Here is a 19,819-nt window from a genome sequence, read left to right on the forward strand (position 1 = left end):
CAGAACTTTGATAAGCTTCAGAAAAGCCATTAAATATTTAACAGTATCTGCTTCTGGATGTTAGTTTAACAAAACGGCCCACAGATGATCATAACAACTCGACCCGCCTTGGCACTAAACACCCTTAGACAAACACAAAATAGAACTGCATCAATATCATCACTACCATCAGTTCAGCTGCTTCTTATTGCCAACAAATAGTCTCTGTATGGCCCTGCACATGCAGTCTGCACATACAGCATGTGCTGTGTATTCCCCCCTCTTTATCCCCTCACAACTGCAATGAGTAAGCCAGCAGGAATTTCTACCTTATATACTTAAAGGGGCAGACACATTCCACCCAACTTAACATACATGCCGTATAGCTAAAGTATCAATAAATCTAGCTCTTAGCAAGCACAAATGGAGCATAATTTCTGCTCAGTTCGATCTTTCTGCAACTGATCTTGACAACAAGAAGTATGAGCTATGTGCTAGCTCCAGAAATCAATTTACAAAAGCCTCTGAGGGAAAAGGAGGATTTGCATTATGTTTTCTCTCTGATTAATTTATATTTTCTTGTCAATAATGCTTTGATTGAATTAAATAGCACACAGAGCTAGAAAACAACTGATTCTTGTATTGTCTGTATAGTCAAAGCCTGACATGGCTTATTCCCAAGCAGCACAGTGTCAAAAAAACTATTAAAAACACATCATTTACCAACACTGCTCCACACCTTTAGTGTGATGAAAATGGGCACTCACATGCACCAGTCTGTTGCTGTAAATACTTGCTCCTTAACCAAATCTTCAGCTGAAACTTAAGGTGCACAATTAATCCAAATATTATCAAAATCACAATATGGATTCTTCTGAATTAAGTATTGTGTTGTTGCAAGATGCCCTGGCCTGTGCATCATATTCTGCAGTTTTAAGAAAAAATATTTGTATGGTGAACATCCTTGCAATAACAAGAAAAAAATGATCATTTTCATAAATTTTTCAATGAAAAAGCGTACCTACTGGCAAAAATGATCATTCCCTCATGATGGGAATTCCCCCATCATGTTGCAGTTGCAATATCAGTCAAAAATAAACAATCTACAAATCGTGTGGTCCTACAAAAAAAGTCCCCTATAAATTCTCAATTTCCTCTTGTTGGACTTTTTTAAATTTTTTTTCATAATTACCCCAGGACACTAAACAACTTTTTTTTTAAAGATTCCCATCTTTAGGAAGAAACACTGGGGCAGTCAGAAGACACTGAGATTAGATTGATGGTTTTGTTTTTCTCATAGGATTTGTTCACAATAAAAAATAAAATAGAATATTGCAAACCTTATCCTCCTCAACTCTATCAAAAGATATTTAACTGTAGAAATTGCACAAAAAAAACAAAAGAAAGCGAAAAAAGAAGCATGTCTGCCCACCTGAACATGCTTACCCTACATCCTCTGAAAGAAACTGTTTTCCACTACTGTGAAGTGGCCTTAGGTCAGAGCACTCAGACCAGAGATATCAAGTGGGTCTCTGGCAAGGAGGGAGTAAACATATTATCAAATGCAAAAGTCTCCCGGGCCGGTGGAGAGCTCTCGCAACTGCCAGGGCTCCAAAATGATTTTGCTCTGCTGTGCATTTCTTCTGGGTTCAGTACAAGGACACACAGACGGTCTGTGGCATAACAGGACAGCAGGTCCCCTTACGTCAAATTTCACCTTACACCACTATAGCTCAGACATAAAAATGCAAAGTGACACTGCACCCCTTTCAATTGAGTGCACCTCAGCTTGCTTTCTTAAAAAGCAAAGGCAGTCTCAGCATGAGGACATTTTGATTCATTAAACATTCACAGGCAGACTTGACTTCTGACATTTGTCTGTCAATTTCAAAATAAAGCATTCAGGACACGCTGTTCCTTAAAATCAGACCGCATAGTGTAAGTTAATATTCTATCACATAAAGAAGACATGTGAGCTATGCGACGACTAGCAGGTGTGAGAGTGAGTGCCTCCCTGCGGAGCTATGAAGACTAACCTGCCCTGAGACTGGGCATGGGCACAGCGGCATGTTTTCCTGCTCGTCTGCCTAATTTTAAAAGCCTCTTGTCTATCTGGCTTTGGCTCGGGTACAGGGGCAGAAGGGAGGCCTGTCTGCAGCAAACACAGAGACCTGAGGAGGCTATTTGAAGCAGGCCAGACAGTTTTTAGTCACGTGATCCCCCCAAAACTCAAAGCAAACAGCGTGCGTTGTCAAAGGATCCAGAGCCTGGCCAAACAAGCTGTTTGGCTGTGTGACCACTGCAGTGATGAGGGAATGTCTCCCGACAAGTAAACAGAAGAGAGATATCTGACAGCCAGAGCTGTTAACAGCCCCTGATAAGCCCTGCAGAAAAGAGTGAGGTGAAAATAGAGGAGGAAACACCAGCAGAACAACTGACAAGGACAATCAGAGATGAGATCCAGGCTGAGGCCAAGCGAAGTGGAGAGCACTTGTGAGGAAGAAATGGACAGACAGCGTACGAAGTGGGGCAAGCAGCGGCGGGAGAGGAAGGGAGGATTTACGAGGAAGCATGAGGGGGTGAAGGAGGAGGAGGAGGGACAAAAAACAAAAGGATCGACGGGCATTTTTCAACCCTCCAGGCACCGCGCTTTAGCGAGAGCTTGCTGTTGAGCTTGTATACTTGACATTTGTCTGACATTTCCCCTCAGTGCCCCTCCTCTTCTCCTGCGTACGGCTCCTCAGTCAGGGCCTCTCTACGCATCGCTGCCCGTCACTAAAAAGCACCCAGAACCTCTGCTCCAATCTGCACATCCCTACACGGTCACTCCCACTCACTTCCATACAGCAAGTACAGCATTAACCTGCTTTATTCTGTCCAGCATCATAAATTCATTCACCTCCCATCTAAAACAGCCCCAACTGCTGTGGGAAACAGAATCTGGTCGGTGGACACACATGTGGAAAAAGGAGTTTTGTTGTTGCCGTTTGAAGCACAAGAAGGCCCAGAGGCTAAAGTAGTGTGCTAGGCAGACAGCGCTCCCTCCTCATGTAGTGTAATTAAAGAGGAGACCGGGCCATATTGACTACAAAACCACTGAATGCCCTTGAAGGAACATCTGTACTGGAGAAAAACAAGACAATTACGCAGAGGGGTGGAGGGAGGAGAGAGGAATCTTAAGCAGGAAGGAGAGAGGTAGACACATCAAGCTTTTAAAAAGACAGGGTGAGAATAGTTATCTGTGCATGAAGCCTGGAATATTAACAGGCCTCGCTTCACTCTGTCCTGTTATTGCTTCAGTAACTCCTCCTATTTTTTCCCCCACTGTGTTGTTCCCCGGAGCCTTTATCTGTAGCCTTGAGACCTCAGGGCTCTCTAGATGAATGCATTTACCCTGACCTCTGCCTGGGCCTCACAGAGAAGTGAACTGGTTCAAACAATACTCCTGGCTCTGCCTAAGTCCCACATGTTAGAACATCAGAGAGCTAAAGGTAATTCACAATGTAGCACTTTGTTTTTTAAAGAAAGATATTCATATGAAACAAAAACAAAAAATTTCAATTTCACACAGCCAAGTGTATATGGATTAAGGAACTGAAAACAACATGCACTGAGCTTCGACCGATCAGAGCATCCAACAATACATGCCATAGTTTTTCTACAGAGATAGACATGGTCACTAGGGAAAGGATGCAGGCTTGATTTCCACAATTTGTTCTGAGGCTCCCCTGGGGTGATGAGGGTGGTGTTTGAAACTCCCAACTGACCATGGGAGCAGCATACAGGTCTTCAATAGAAATGGGGTGGAGGGCCATTTTCCCACCATTATTTAACACAGACGAGAGGACAGAGAAAATGGCACGACTCTGACACGTTTTATATGACACAACAAAAGTCAGGTTTGAAATAATCCTTTTTATCATGTATTGTCAATCCAAACCACTCATAAACAACATAACTTGTCCCATTATTCCTTGTTATCAGTATCTAAAAGGCCCCTCAGTACATTTCAACACGTCATATAATAACATCTAGAGTAAGGATGTAGGATATATATCTTCAAAAAGATATTAAAATGTTTATGGCATATATTGTTCTATTTTATTTATATTGAAATCTTGAGAAATCTTGAAACCAGCTGTGTTGCAGCAAAAACATTTGGACTGTGCATTTTATTTATTGAATAACCATAAAATAGGGAAGTGCAGTATTGGATTGTTTTGCTGATGTCTAATATGCTAATGGCATCTGCAATTTTGGCCACTTGCAGATGCCATTACAGTCCAGCCTTATTCTGGAATATGAGGTTTTGGGGTTTTTTTTGTGATGTTTGTGATATAGACACGGAGTGGTATTGAAGCTGTTTATATTCATTATTTATTTTAATTATGTTAATTGACATCCAGTGTTTTTTTTATTTAAAGATAGACTTTTCTGGATTTTTGTGATTACTATTTAAACTGCTGAGAAGGGCATGGTGTCTTAATATTAACTGTAATCTGTAAAGAAACTTTTGCAAACCGTCTACAGAAAAACTAAAGCATAGATGGCCGAGTGGAACAACTAGGAGCTTGATATATTCAAAATAACTGCATGAAAAGCGATACAGGCAAGAAACATGGTATTAAAAAAATGTTGGATTGTATATCAGAAGGAGCAGAACATTTCATCAAGAGCTCGGTTTAGTCTGGTTGTGTCAAACAGGCAGCAGGAGTATGTTACAAAAGCTTCAACTGCCTTCTACAGTAGGTTTGAAGAGGCACGAGACAGCAGATCTGGTTGTCCCAATTTCTAATCAAAAAAGCACAAGCTGTCTCTCACTCTGAAGTCTGAGAGAGAAAGAGAAGTGAAAATATGTAATGTTGCTACAAGCTGCTAAACTTGCCTTGAGGGCTGTGCGAATGACTGAGACAAACTGAACACAAATAACTGAATTAAATCAAACCTGCAGATTGAGAAGAATTTAAATCTCTCTCTATGTATATATAGATGATATGACCCTACTCTGAACTGTTTTTAAAAATCCATGACCCTACCACGGGGCCAAAGTTAAACAAGGATGACCCTCCCCCAAATTCTTCAATATACCCCTTTTCATAAATTGCAAAAAGTCCCTAAGGCAAATATTTAACTGACACGGTCCAGACAGGTAGACTAGCTCATTTCTTGGCAGAGCAACTGTAACCTCAACTGAGTATGCCTTTCTAATACCCGGTGCTCTATATTGCAGCCATCCTTCACTCCACAAATAGCCTGATCTAAAGACAAGGTCTCTATAATGAACAGAGAGGAAATGTTTGCACTGGCCCGTGGACAATCCTGCAGCCTGACGGAAATGAAGGAAAAACACTGCATAGATTCATGGGATTTGTTCGCTGGTGAAAAAATGCACAATTTTAGAATGTTTAGAAGACTGGAAACCACCTACGTAGATCAAAGTCACATCTGCATTTACTGTACTTGTGTCACTAAGTATTGCACACTACCAATATAAACATGTATATAGCAAACATCACATTTAAAGCTGATTTATTCTTACCTTTCTGGCATTGGTTGGATGTCCAACAGCGGTAGTCGTAATTGTCATTAAACAATGTCCTCTGACAAATAGGGTTATCCTCCATGATGCCCGGGCAGACATTGCCACACTCCTTCGCCTTCTTATTCCCATTGATAACGTTGTTGACCCCAGCATTCATAATAAGAGACCAGTCCACCGAGTACAGGTAGCAGAGCTCAGGGTTCTTTTCAATCCGCATGGCTCCGCGGGTGATGTTCCTCAGGTTATACAGGCCAATGTCCTTCAGACTGGTCATCTCGTAGATCACCAGGGCGTAGTTGTAGAAGAGATTGCGCCCACGGATCACACTCAGGTTGGGGAAGAGCATGCTGAGGCTGTCTAGGCCGGAGACACGAAAAAGCAGCAAGTAGTCCGTGATGACGGTCAGCTTCGGGAAGCTGAGGGAGCGGAAGACCTCCTGGTTAATGTTGTTGGTCTTGTCGTTGATGAGGAGGATCTGCAGGAAGCCCTCCACCACCGTACAGTTCTCCAGCCGCTTGAACTCGCTGATATCATTTCGGATGTCGAAACTCGGACCACAGACTGTAAAAACGCAGAGAAACGACACATGAGGGTGCATCTTCATTCTGGAATTCAAGAATCATCAAAACACATGTACAATAGAGAGTATTACAGATTTGCTTTTGTTGCAGAATTGAATGTAACAAAAGTCGCTGTTAGGGAAAACAGCAATGCTACATATAGATTAGCATGTAGATTACTTTTGCCAAAAGATTTTAATTATGATAATCTTCTTGAAGCATATAATCCTGTTAGTCAAGATGGTAAGGCTGGTGATTTGCTGGCATCATGTCATACATATTAATAATACAGAGCTCTGTGTGCAGTGCTTGGACATTAAGTTTCCTGCTGCATTGTATAAAAGAAGTTTATGTTCTCTCAGACAGGCATTTGTATCATAACAATGGTGTCATCAGGGTCAGCTGGGGTAAAGACATTTGACATGGTGTTTAAGTCATCATGTTGTTTCACCTTCTGTATCCATCATATAAGATGCATTTCTCTGTAAAATGTTGCGTCTGTCACCTCAGATAACCCCAGAGTTTGAATAAGCCATTCCTCTGTGCTCAGAAAACAACACTTGAAACCACAGTGCCTGGAGCGTTTTCCAACACCACACACACCCACACACACGCACACGCACACACACACACACACACACACACACACACAAAGACACCATTTATTATTGATGACAATCAACTCTCCCTCTAATCGTGGCTATCAGTTACTACACCTGGGAATTAATTGTAGCTGATATTCTTATAATGTTATTGTGCTCTAATGTACAGTAGTGGTTCCATTTCACATTCCCTTTTTGTCTTATGTAACTTCACAGCCCTGTTTAATGGAATGAGCTCCCCTTTATTGATACCATCTCTCATGTGAAAAGTTTAAACCATCTATCTATTCCTTTAAGCTAACAATTTTAACCATGTAGCCATTATTTTTAACCACTCAACCATTACTTTAAGCTATTATTAAGTCATCACTCCTTGTTAATGTTAACTATTTAAACCACTTATTCATTACTTTTAGCTAACAATTATAACTATGAAGCCATTATTTTTAGCTTTCTATTCATCACTTAACCATTTCTTTTAGCTAACTATGTAATTTAGCCCTTAATTCTAGCCAATGTTAACTAGCCTGTGTTAACCACTTATCCATGACTATTATCTAACCATTACATTTAGCTAAGTATTTAAACCATTTTAACATGGCTTTTAGCTAACAATTTTAACTATGAAGCCATTATTTTTTTATCTTTCTATTTATCACTTAACCATTACTTTGAGCTAACAATTTTAACAATTTCTCCTTGACTTTTAGCTAACGATGTTATTTAGCCATCACTTCTGGCTAATGTTAACTATTTAAACTATTTATCCATTCCCTTTTGTTATGTTCAAAATGCACATTATACTTATATCTGTCTCTTTCAACCATATAGCTATGCACTAACTATTTAAACTATGTCCCTTAAGCTACTTTCAGTGAGAGATAACTATTTACATCATGAACCCATTCATTTAATCTCAATGTTTAGACTCCCCTGCTTGCTCAGACGTTTTGCACCTTCCACTACAACACAGCATGCAGGTGCTAAAGCTGACACATGTGGATATATTTTTTCTAACTCGTAATGTGATGTACAAACACTCCTGTTATGGAATCACTGCTCTGATGCTACAGCCAAGAAGCCAACAGATTCTCATGTAAAACCTAACAGATTAAACTAAACTCTCTTTCAATGCATTGTGTTCAATATTTACAAAACAATAAATGATTTACATAATTACAGAATTGGCACATGCACTGCACTGCTGCTTACAGGTTGCATATCATTTTATAAGTCCAACAGTCAGCGCAGGAAATGCCTTGACGTTTGAGCTCCTTGGTTAAACCTGTTATGTTCTTACAGAGGCTTAGGACGCCGTGGCAGTGTCACACTGTCACAGCGCCTGTCCAAAGACACAAACAGGCATGTTTTCAATAAGAGTCTGTGATCCTTGGCAAAACACTAGGGCTAAAGCACAGAGCTAAACTGTTCCGAGATCCAAATAAACACTGTGTCACCACATTCCCTTTCTAAAATGCTTAAAGTGTTTTAGAAATAATAAAAAAATATGTATTTGACCTCTCCTTCGCATATATTCAACCTTAGGATGTGTATGCGCTCTCAGAATGTCTCTGTGAGTAAATTAACTTCCCTTCAGTCGGGACAAAAAAGGCCATGTTTGATGTTCTTTGTTCAAGCTAGTCTGCCAAAAATAGAAGCCACATTGTTTATGTGGATGAATGGGCTATATTTGCTCCTGTCAGGGTGTTTCACTTCTCCGAATTTAGAACGGAAACGATTACTCCACGAGAAAATAGTATTTGCTTTCTCCAATCAACACCAATGCCCCTGGGCTCCACTTGTGAGCCATCGAGCTGCATGTCTTCTTTGTTTCATTGAGAATTTCCTTCCAGCTTCTCCAGCAGCCAGAGAGAGAGGGAGGAGGGGTGGAGCCACTCAAATACAAAGACTAATTTGTTTGTTAGTAAAGAGAAACTCTAGGCCCCACTTCCTGATGAGGGCATTAATAAAATCAGGGGGCGTCTGGCCAAAGAGAATGGGAAGAGAGGATGTGAGATAAGGTTTCTGCCACGCGTAGCTATCTGAGGCCATCCAACCAGTGTAAAAACACAACAAAAACACAAACAGCTAAATGCATTAAATGTATTTCTGGGTGTTCAATATCCTGTGTCTTTTATCATCGTCTCAAATTGATTTATACAAAAAAAAAAACCTGCTGAATAGAAAGAGCCAAGAATGGAAAGAAAGGAATGCAGAATGAAAGAAAAACCTCCTCTTTGTGATTCCCTTGTTCTACTCATTAGGCATGTTAAGTACCAGGAATTCCAATCATTTCCTTGGAAAAAGGATTGAGTAGGATGTTGCCTCAAACTAAGCCTCTGGGCTCCTCTGATTCTTGCCAGTCAATCCATTTTTTTTATGAGGACAACAATGCTTAAATGAAATATGGGTACCAAACCCTTTATTCATAAACAGGAAGAAGTGGGGGGTGGAGTGGAATTAAAGTGCTGACATATAATAATGTAATAATGACCTCGGAGTGATGTGGATATTTTAGCACCATGGGTCCACAGAGAGAGGGATAAGCCTGCATACATGTTTCTGTCTCTCCCTCCAGTCTCTCTTTGCTCTTCACACTGCTGAGTAAACACACATATCTCCACAGCGTAATGGGATCCATCGGCTCATGTTTATGATTGATAAACCTTGCCCTGGCCCTCCATGGAAATGTCATCACACAAACACATACACACGCACACCTGCGCATGCACACACACTCTGCAAACACGACAGATTTGTAAGTCAGTCAAATTAAGCCAAGGCTAATGGTCACTGTGCTGCACAGTCAGTGTGAGTACCATATATGTAAATAATCTTACTCTTGGTTTTGGTTGACAGAAATGTGACTCTTAGACCACAAGTCCTTCTGTTTATCAAAAGGCCACAGACAAGCACATAATTCTGTCCTTTTCTAGATATCCTGCTGTAAAGTCCAAGACGGTTATAAAGAAGATTCCTCTGAAGAGTTTAAGAGTTATTATGGGAATCTACAGTAAGCAGCAACTATATTAATTTTTGATTATGTAGAAAAACAATAAGTTAGCATACTGGAGACTGCATTGTTTAGTATTTCCACTAGTGAAATTTGAAAAAAATATATGATTATATCTACAATTTTAACGGTAAATTTGATCATGTTAATGTTGTAAATAAGAGAGCGCTATTCATTTATATGTGTATGTTTAAAGCATGTAATATTTAATTTTAAAAAACAAAACAAATGAAGATATACCTTTATCAGTTTTGTAATACCCCACTGTCAGTAAGGTTGTCAAATGTAGCAATATATTGACTGAAGCTATTAAAAAAACAGATTTGCAATACATTTTTGACCCAAGGCTGCCTTTGACCCAGATGTTGGTATGATTTCAGTGACTTTGTGCAGGTTAAAAAAGGAAGATATTGTTCTGCTGCAGCATTTAAATAGGTATCAAGTATTGTTTTGGCTTTTTGTACAAGTATCAAACAGTAAAATTCTGGTATTGTTACAACCCCTCAGTCTGCGCATCATGCCACCTCACTTGACCGAACATTTTTAGTTTCGGGAAGTAATCTAAAAAAAAAAATATGCCTTGTACATAAGAAAGAAAATTAAATGTCATAACTTGAGTTAGTATCATCCTCCTAAAACAATATCAAAATCTGTATTAAAATAGAAACTATGATTATTATTTGCACGATAAAATTGTCAAACGATATATACATTGTTTTTATTCTTGTTAAATTGGATTTTTCTTTATTTTAACTTAAATTTTTTGCTCTAATTAATAGGTTATCACAAGGCTGATTTTGCAGCAGCTTGTACTTATTAGAAGTACTATTTGCAAACAATGGCATGGTAACGCTTTATATTAAGGTCCTTGTAAAAAACATTAATTAACAAGTAATAAGGCCCTTGTAAGTCCTTACAAGATGCTTATTAACATTATTGTGTGTTTATAAGCTTATATAAGTGTTAATAATGGCATTACAAACACCCATGACCAACCCATTATGTCTTTGCCATGCCTTTATTAATCTTATTTTGTTTGCTTATTGATATTAAATTATACTTTATTGCTCATCTATTATAAGTTAACTATAAGTTAACTATGCTTTTTGCAACTACCGGATCTAAGGCGAGAACAATGCTTTTTTACTTGTTAATTAATGGTTATTAAGGACCTTATTATAAAGCGTTACCAATGGCATTAGCAGATATTAAGAATTTACTCCACTGAACCATAACACCCAGTATCAAAATCTCCCCACTAAAATGCAGTTGTAGTTCATGCAGTGAGGGAGCTGGTCACTGCGCGGTCATATCCCCTCACACCTGCCACATCAACTGGCCCTAATCCCCAGCATACTGGAAGTCATCTGACCAGCGGTCTGGTGGGCCACTTCCCCTCAGTGGACCTTACTTCAAACACTGTGGCTCAGATTTCACCAAAACCCCAAACAGTAACACTACACTCTCCATCATAACAACTCTCACACAAAGACTCCCCCTCTCCCAAAAAGAGGGGAGAGGGCCAGAGGTAGCATATTCACATGCACACTGATCACTATTAACAACTGCAATTCATTTACTGTTTGATTACACTAAAATAGGGTTTGCAGTGCTTTCTTAGTTAGGGTTAATGTTTGCAAGGATGTGTGGAAGCCTGTAGGAAAATTACAAAATAAGAGCAGGAAAATGAAGGGAATTTATAAGTATTTATATTTAAGTGGTGATGAATTATTTTCATTTGTACAGTCTAGCATAAAATCCTTTTTTGGAGTCACCTCAAAAATATTTTTTTTCCTACCACTGCAGCTGTTTCTGAATAGAAGTTTCTATCAGGTTCACTCAAAGGCCTTTTCTGGTATTTATCACAAAATAAAATGAAGTAAATATTAATGCATACTTTTAGGTTTGCTACTACACTGATTGTGAGCTAAACACCAGATTTAATATGAAGCTATTGCCTTTTATGATACATATTTAATGCATCTGTGCTGTAAAATCACATGCATTTATAACTCGTGCCTCAGTGTTTACAGCTGCATTTAGTCTTCATTACAACAATCACAAATAACCAAGTGATGACCGAACGATTAACATGAAACAGTGAAAAGGTTTCCCGCTAAGATTCTGAAAACACCTCTGAGAATAATCTTTGGCTGATGAATTCTCCACCCGGGACGGATCCACATTCAGTTCTTGATGAACAGCTTTCAACTGATACAGCGAGTGCCATCCATTAGAAGAGCTAACATTTGCAATCATCTCACAAATTGTACAATACTCCACGGGCCATTAAACCGGCAGCCCATGATGATGTATGTGCGGTTGGCCAGTGACTGCGTTTGAGCAAATCCAATGGCGGCCACTTGAAATAAAGTGTTTAATTAAGCATTGTAAACCTCAGCTGGCAGCCTGGAGGAGCTGCAGGACAGCATTTGACTGCACTCTCACAAACTAGCCCAGTGACACACTTTCACATCCTTACACAGGGGCACGCCACTGACTCAGGCTGTCACGCTGAGTCCTGCTGCAGTGCACACCGAGGGATGCACAATAAACTCACATGCATGCACACAAACACGCTCGTACGCACACCATAGGGCTGTGAACAGTCACTACACTTTCTCGCAGGGGGGTGAGACAAGGCATTCCTGCATCAAGCCAAGCCAGAGAATGGGGGAAGGGACCGCATGGTGGAGGGGTGGGAGGGAGTAACAGTGTAGTCCCGGTCACAAGATGGAGTGGGGCACCTTGGAGTAGAGTGACCGCAGTCATATCTGAGCCAGTTGCCCTGTCACGACAAGGAGAGCTGCACTGCAACATGCCATACCCCAAAGGGAGAGGTAGAAGGGGTTCCTGTCAAACACAATGCTTGCTGACGTTTGATTATTTATGCCTTCATTCAAGTTTTCCGGAGTAACATGTCCCCTCATAAATAACTGAACAAGAACACTGGTGTGCCCTCATGGAATGGGACAGAGGGTGCCTGTACTCGCACAACCCCTGCGCCAATGTTGTTGGTGACATATCTATTTATAACCCTAATAGTAGTGGTGCCAAGTGATGAAGTTAGGCTCATCGGTCTATACAGGAGACCGCTTCGTGTGAACAGCAAAAGCCAATAAAACTGTTCACAAACTGCCTACTCTTGCAATCAACAAAACCAAGTCTGTTTCTCTTGCAAGTGTATTTTTGCACATTCTATTTCCAAACACCAAGTCTCTATCTCCCGTGCGCTTGCTCTCCCTTTTAGAGACTTGTTTGCTGCATACTTGGAAGCCATGGCATGGAAAGTTTACTGTGGTGAGAGTTAAAAGGGATCTTAATTACATTTTATTGGTGTGGACAGATTATCAAAACGAACAGATATATAAAAAATTTTTTTAAAAAGTTTCAACCCCTAATGCAGCTCTCAGATATCTGTGATTTTCCACTAAGTTATGATAGAAGCTGGAAATTCTGATCCTCTGCAGCCCAGTGAAGTAAGCATCATTCACCAGTGATAAACTGGAGAGACCATCACTATCTTGATATTCACCAGTCTTTGTATGTGAACGCTTTGTTCTGGTAGGCCCTGATGTATTTTACACCACAGAGCGCTATGATCTGACAGCAACCACTTCTCTCTCAGCCCCCTGCTGCGTTCATGGGTGTCTAACTGGCTCAGGAGGGTGCACACAAACGCACCCCCACATGGCTGTGGACAGACCACTGGTCAAAAGGGTTAAAAAAAAAAAAAATCTGCTATTTTAATGCTAATAGAGGTCGTTCTACACTTCTCCTTCACCTTCTCAAGTTGTCTCCAGCATCCCACATATCCTCTCAGGAAACAGACAAATTAGTACAGATGCGATGTAACACCCTAAACAAACACACACATATACACAAACAAATCATGCCATGCCACCCAAGTTACGCAGACACACAATCTCTGTGCTCTAGATTTAAAAAAAATGCCCCTGGAGAGGTCTTTAAGTTTACTGACGAGCAGGCAGATGATAAACTTCTTATGTGACTTTAAATTGAGATCAACACATTAAACGTATCAAAAAATAGCATTTGCCGAGGTTTTAGAGTGGAAGTAGTCTAAAAATGTTGATTATTCACAGAAATGCAAAAGACATTAAAATGTTCAGCATTTTTTAAGTTCAACATTCTTTCAAGAGGAAAATTCAATCACTTCTCAAGCACTTTCAAGCCTTTATCATCACATCTACACCTGCAGCAATCAATTGCATTTTGGCACTTTGTTTATTTTACCAGCTGTATTAACTTTGATTGTATGTTTTGATCATGATTATTTAATGCTCACTAATTTCCAAAGTAGGGATCAACAGGACTTATCTAGCTATTAGCTAGCTTAGCTCATCTGGATTGAGACAGGACAAACAAATATGATGATGGGATTGTTTAATTTTAAATCTTTAAAGATGATTGTGTAGAGTAGATGAGACAAAGATTATTCTGAATATCAAGCATTTTTCAAGTAGCATTCAAATTAAAGCATATTCCGTTGAAGTAAACTTTTTTTCCCAAACTTTGTACAAACCATGAATGTTTGAAACTAAAACTTTTTTTACCTACGTAAGCCACACACTTGTGCCTGTTTAACCTAGGGAACTTAATAGAAATTCTAACATTATTAGTTTAATTATAAGATACACATTAAGTCCAAACACAAAATGCAGAAATTTGCTCTATAATCCAGAAAATTTTGTCTTGAAGATTTTTTCAGTCAGATTAGGTTTATTTTAGTATAAAGAGATCCCACTGAAAAGTTTAATAGTGTACATTTTCACAAAGCAGCTACAGAAATATATTTTCAAACAGCTGTACTGAGAAATGAGAGAGAAGCAACCTCATTGACCCTCATTAATTCCCAGTTGTTCTATTATTGCATTGGCAAACAGCAGCCTTAATTCAGCAGCTGCTATGTTCAGAACATTAAGGAAGATTACTTTATATTAAATGAGAAAAGGTAAAATATACTAAGGAACTAACGATTGTGCTCTAAATTTTAAACCACAAAACAAAACGTAAAATCAGAGCAAGGGCACTGGCACATGACTGAGCGGTAAGAACTTTGAAAGCACCTACATTTGAAGCACTTTGATGAGAAATCATAAATACAAGTCTCTTTTATTGGTTGCTAAAGCACATAAAGCATTCAAAATAAAAATCTAAGAGAAAAACTTTTAAAACTGAAAATAAATAACGTGAGGGATTTTTCTTTAAGGAAGTTAATCTTTTTTTAAATTATTTCAATACTAAATTAAAAACACATTTTTCTTACACAACGTGCCATAATCGTCTTTAGTGTGTTTGTGCCATTAGGACTGAGTGGGGAAACACGCCTAAACTCAGGTGCTCCTGTATGTTAGAATGCATGTATTACCACTACATAGCTTTACAGAGTAGCCTGTGTGTTTACAGGGAATTAGGTCTGGAGATAAAACATGATTACCTCTGGCACTGTTTTTTTTTCATCGTGGTGACGGTTTATGACGATAGTCGGCTGAAGTAAATCATTTTGTTTTTGTGGGGTTTTCTGACTTTTGGTCTATTAAGAAGCAAAGGTTTGTGTCTGATTTCGTTTTTTCATGCGCAGCGACGCCACACCACGAAATGCAAAATGGCCACATGGTCGTAGTAACCTTCAGCTCTGGTCTCTGGATTCATTCTCTGCTCTGTGGATGTCTAACGTGGAGAATACGGCGACGTGTGTCTACTATCTCTGTCTGATTCTAAATAAACAAAACCGCTTGATCATATCAGGTGATATTGCTCACAATAACGCAGATTTTGCTGATGTGTGTTCACCTACTGACGGGCAGCTGTACCACATGGTCCTCAGCTAATATGTAAGTAAAAGTCACACGTCGGTGAGCTATAGCTTACTTGATCTGTCATTCAGAGCCCAGTTCCCAGTATAAAATGTATTCCCCTTTTTAGATTAATACATTTTGGACAATTTAACACATTATTCATCCAACCAGTCACCAGAAGATGCTTCACAGGAGGTTAAACTGGGCTACAAAAAGCACATTATGTATTAAGGTCAAACCCTGTTTAACCAATAAACTTTTTAATGAAATGTTGTAATAAAAAATACTTACTCTCTCCATGTGTGGACCAGATGCAGATAGTGGAGACAGACAGCATCAGACCCCAAAACAAGGTCGGGCTACCCATCCGTGTGTCAGATCTCATGTTCCTTAACATTATTCCCCTCTCAATAAAGACCCTGAGCAGATGTTAAATTGAAACAAAATAATGAAGGTTGTACACAGCAGCTCCTATTTATTTTTTTTAAAGAGGAAAAATAAATGTGTCTGTAGCCCAAAAGGGCTACTCTGTGGTAGCCTGCAAATGCGTGGCTTCCAGGATTTGCTCTAAAAATATAAATAGGCTAAACGTGTAGAAATCGTTATAAGAGGGAATTCCTTTAAACAAAAAAAATGCTAAAACAGTCTGCTATTTTTGCCGATCAGAGGATACTTTGACGTCGGCTGGTATGGCACACAAGCCAGTGATTTTACTGGATAAATGATGGTAATCCCCATCCTCAGTCTCCATCTCTTGAAAACAGCAGTGCGCGTACAGTGCGATCAGGCCTGGTAATAAAAATGTAAAAAATAAAATAACAGACTAAATATTATTAGAAGCTTTTGCCACCATAATAAATTAACGCCAGAATCGCTCACAAGAATCCCCCGTGTGAATGACTGAGTACGAGGGGAGGAGTGGGGGGCAGAAAACACGTCCAGATCCACAGGGGTGGTGGCTGCGAGGTTGAAAAATGAATGAAAACCCCTTTTTTGCTTATGCCATTCAACCAGCACAGGCTCTCGATCCCCACCAAGCAGTCCTTGCCCGCGGTGAGAAGACGCCTTTTAAACCAATTTTCCAGCTCCTCGGGTCGGACTTATCTCTGCCGTCAGTCGGGATTTGCAGCTGAAAGAAAATACCAGACTTGTGCCACGCAAGAGAATGGGTCTCCAGCTCTCCAGCTAGACGACCTCGGCTGGGGTGGGAGGGAGAATGTGTCCACAAGGAGTTGCCCTTTACGAGTGTTTCGTCTTTTGCCTTTATCCTCATAAAAGAGAGAAAACGAAAACTCCCGTTGCGTGTATATCCAGAGGCTGAAATCCTACGGTTCGCCCTCAGTTAACGCAGGCTGTGGGTCTCCGCTCCTCCGTGGAATCTCTGCTGTAAACAAGAGTCGGCTTCTCTCACAGAAACACAGTGCTACGGATAAGGTGGCTGGGAGCAGGGCGGAAAAACCGGAGTGGATTACGACCCAGGGATTCCCAAATCCTACTATACACCCCAAACAAAACCAATAGGACCGGTAGTAAAACCGCTAAACCCCCAACTGTGGCTCTCTCTGGGCACTGGTTTAAAAAGTAGCTTTACTCAGTGGTGGAGGGCCTAATCAGATCTTTTAATTCCGTAAAAAAAACCGCAATAAAGACAGAGTAGAAATGCTCTGTTACAACTAAATGTCATGCATTTACATTTTACTGCATAGTACCAAAAGGACTCTTTTTATTTTTTTTAAATGAAGTACAGTTTCCTCAAAATGGCACTTAAAGACACAAGGAGCAGGATTTGTCTGCCGTGGTTTGTAAACACAACATTCAAAGTTGGCCCCTCCTCCCTGTATCTGTTTACCCAGCAAGTTTAGCATTCTTCTCTCCAGCTAATAGGCAAAGTATTTGTGTCCAGAATTAAGAGGAGTTTCTGATCCCTCGAGGACACACCCAGGAATGTCCAAAAAACAGCAAAATTAAAAGAAAATATAGGCAAAGGGCAGGATCAGATAAAGACACCGGCACACACTACTTCTACAAGGTCATAAGTGATGATTGAGAGGGATTATTTTTGTATAAGTCTCTACATTGGGGGTTGTTTGGACAATCTTACTCATTGTACTTTTAACAACAGTACTCGAGTAAACCTAGTTACTTCCCAGTCCCATCTGGCAGGTGCCAAGCCATTATCCTAAACTATGATGCCCAGTCAAATTTTTGACTTTAGTTTGAGCCAATTGTTTGATGAGTTAAAATATAATTTCAGGACATAGGAATCTTAGAAACAACCTGTAAGATACTGCAGTGTTGGTAATTCAAAATGAGGAATGAATGAAGTACATTTAAGTATCTACCTCTAACTGACATTCAGTAACTGTGTATTATTAGTAGTTCCACCATAGGAATACTTTTTCTGGTCTCTGGGAGGGATAACCAACGACAAGGTTAGCAAATTATTTTTTTCTAGGTCTTACAGAATTGTCTTCACTTGTTGCCAGTTGTCAACACTGAGATGTTTTGCTTGTCAGGATTAATGTATTTTTCACACAAAGTTCATCGAGGTAGATGTAACATTGTTGGGAAATGTATCACTGTATCCAGACCATACAATCTGAAATTTATTTCTTCCAAGGTTGTTGACTGCTAACTGAATAACTTTGTGCCTGAGAGGCACACTTATTAACAAATGATTACATTGTGTACTTTCCACTTGATTTGCTATCAACAAACAGTATTTTCCTTTCAAATGAGCTCAGTTTTATTAACCTTTTGTCAAAACAAAATATGTGCAAGGTAGCAAACGACAGGAAACAAAAATGCTTGTAACAAGCTACATTTGAAAAGAAGTGTTTCATGGCAATATTTTACGAGACTTAATGCAGATAACACTGACCTTACTAAGGTGATAATGCAACATTGGTGTATTACTACTGTTATCTGTTTTTTCTCTGGTGGTTCTCAGGATTTATAAATTATAAAGTATCAGAGTGGCTTGGACTTAATAATCAATATTACCAAAGTTGAATTTCTTTTGTAAAAACAGTGTTGAATGTGACATTTTTTGATTGTGTATGCAAAGTGTGTGAGGACTTTTGAAACTGAAGATATGTCTTGTATAAATCATTAATGGCATTTAAATCAAATATACTTTATGAAATAAGTTTTTACATAATCTAAAATTAGGATTTTGTGTAGACTAGTCTATATTGGGTTCACCTGAGGTATATTTAATGTTATGTATTGTTTACTCCAGAGAGTAAACATTAAAATATCTAAACTAAATTAACTTGTTTTTTAATGAAAAAAAAACTGTCAGTATTTTGTTAAATCCACAAAAAAATTGAACTTTAATGTCTGATTTAGTATGTTCAATGCTATGTGATGGTGTTTTTTATTCCAGAGGATTATTCTTTTCATCAGTTAAAAATTGTCTTTATAGTATAGGGTTTTTTTGTATTGTTATTATTTTTGTATTACTATTATAGGACTTCTTTCCTCTGGAGTGAGCTGCGTTCAAACCTTTAGCTACCATGAAGTCTATTTTGTGCATTGGAGCTGTACCATAGGTTAAACGACACTCCATCGTCACAGGTCAAAAGTAAAATCTGACATGGAGCTTTTATTGAAAAAAAGGACTGCAACCACTGTCTTTATCGTTCATTCATCCCATACATGCAGCAGCTACAACACGTTGTGAAATGGGCGTCGCTGCTCAGTCTGAAGCACGTTTGATCCGGGATGCACGTTTGTGATTGTCAATCAAAAATCAGCGGACATGCAGGTGCATTTGGAAGCAATGAATAAATGAACTCAGTAACCTTCCGCTATTTCAATTCTTTTCACATTTCAGATAAGTTTTTTTTACTAGTTACAAAATCTTGTATTATCACTTCTGAAACTCACCTGAATATTTTTGTGTTGATTGTCCTTTACCGTTTTGTTATAAACCGATTTTAATCATTTTAATTTCAAACGGGGATTAAAAAGGAGTTTATGGTTATCACACAATCATAACAAATATTCCAGCACTTAAATGAAACGAATAATCACTTGAATACTCCAAAACACTTACACTGTATAAGTAAATATGAACGAATTTGAACATTTGAAGAAAGGTCGAGATGTGCGTTTCTGGTATATCGGTCGATTAAAAAATAAACTACACAGAACACATTTTAAAAAAGCATTATGTCGGCGTACTTGTTAAATACGAGTTCTGGATCTATTATTTTACATGTCACGCTTTTAATGACAATTTCAATGACCATTGAATTCGATATAATTCGATGCGCGTGTGAAAGTAGCGAACATGC

At 39.1% G+C, this 19,819-nt stretch overlaps 1 protein-coding gene across 1 annotated transcript in view; it reads right to left on the reverse strand.

The window, feature by feature from the left end:
* The window catches only part of igf1ra (insulin-like growth factor 1a receptor), an 84,825-nt gene extending 68,044 nt beyond the window's left edge, over positions 1 to 16,781 (reverse strand). The window contains exons 1-2 of the mRNA XM_059334496.1: positions 15,810 to 16,781; positions 5,519 to 6,082 (exon numbers count right to left, since the gene is read on the reverse strand). Of these exons, the coding sequence (XP_059190479.1) occupies positions 5,519 to 6,082; positions 15,810 to 15,915 (670 nt within the window). The 5' untranslated portion in view covers positions 15,916 to 16,781. The remainder of the gene's footprint in view (positions 1 to 5,518; positions 6,083 to 15,809) is intronic.
* Positions 16,782 to 19,819: the final 3,038 nt, after the last annotated feature.

Source organism: Centropristis striata, chromosome 6 (genome assembly GCF_030273125.1).
Source record: "Centropristis striata isolate RG_2023a ecotype Rhode Island chromosome 6, C.striata_1.0, whole genome shotgun sequence".
Classification (NCBI taxonomy): domain Eukaryota; kingdom Metazoa; phylum Chordata; class Actinopteri; order Perciformes; family Serranidae; genus Centropristis; species Centropristis striata.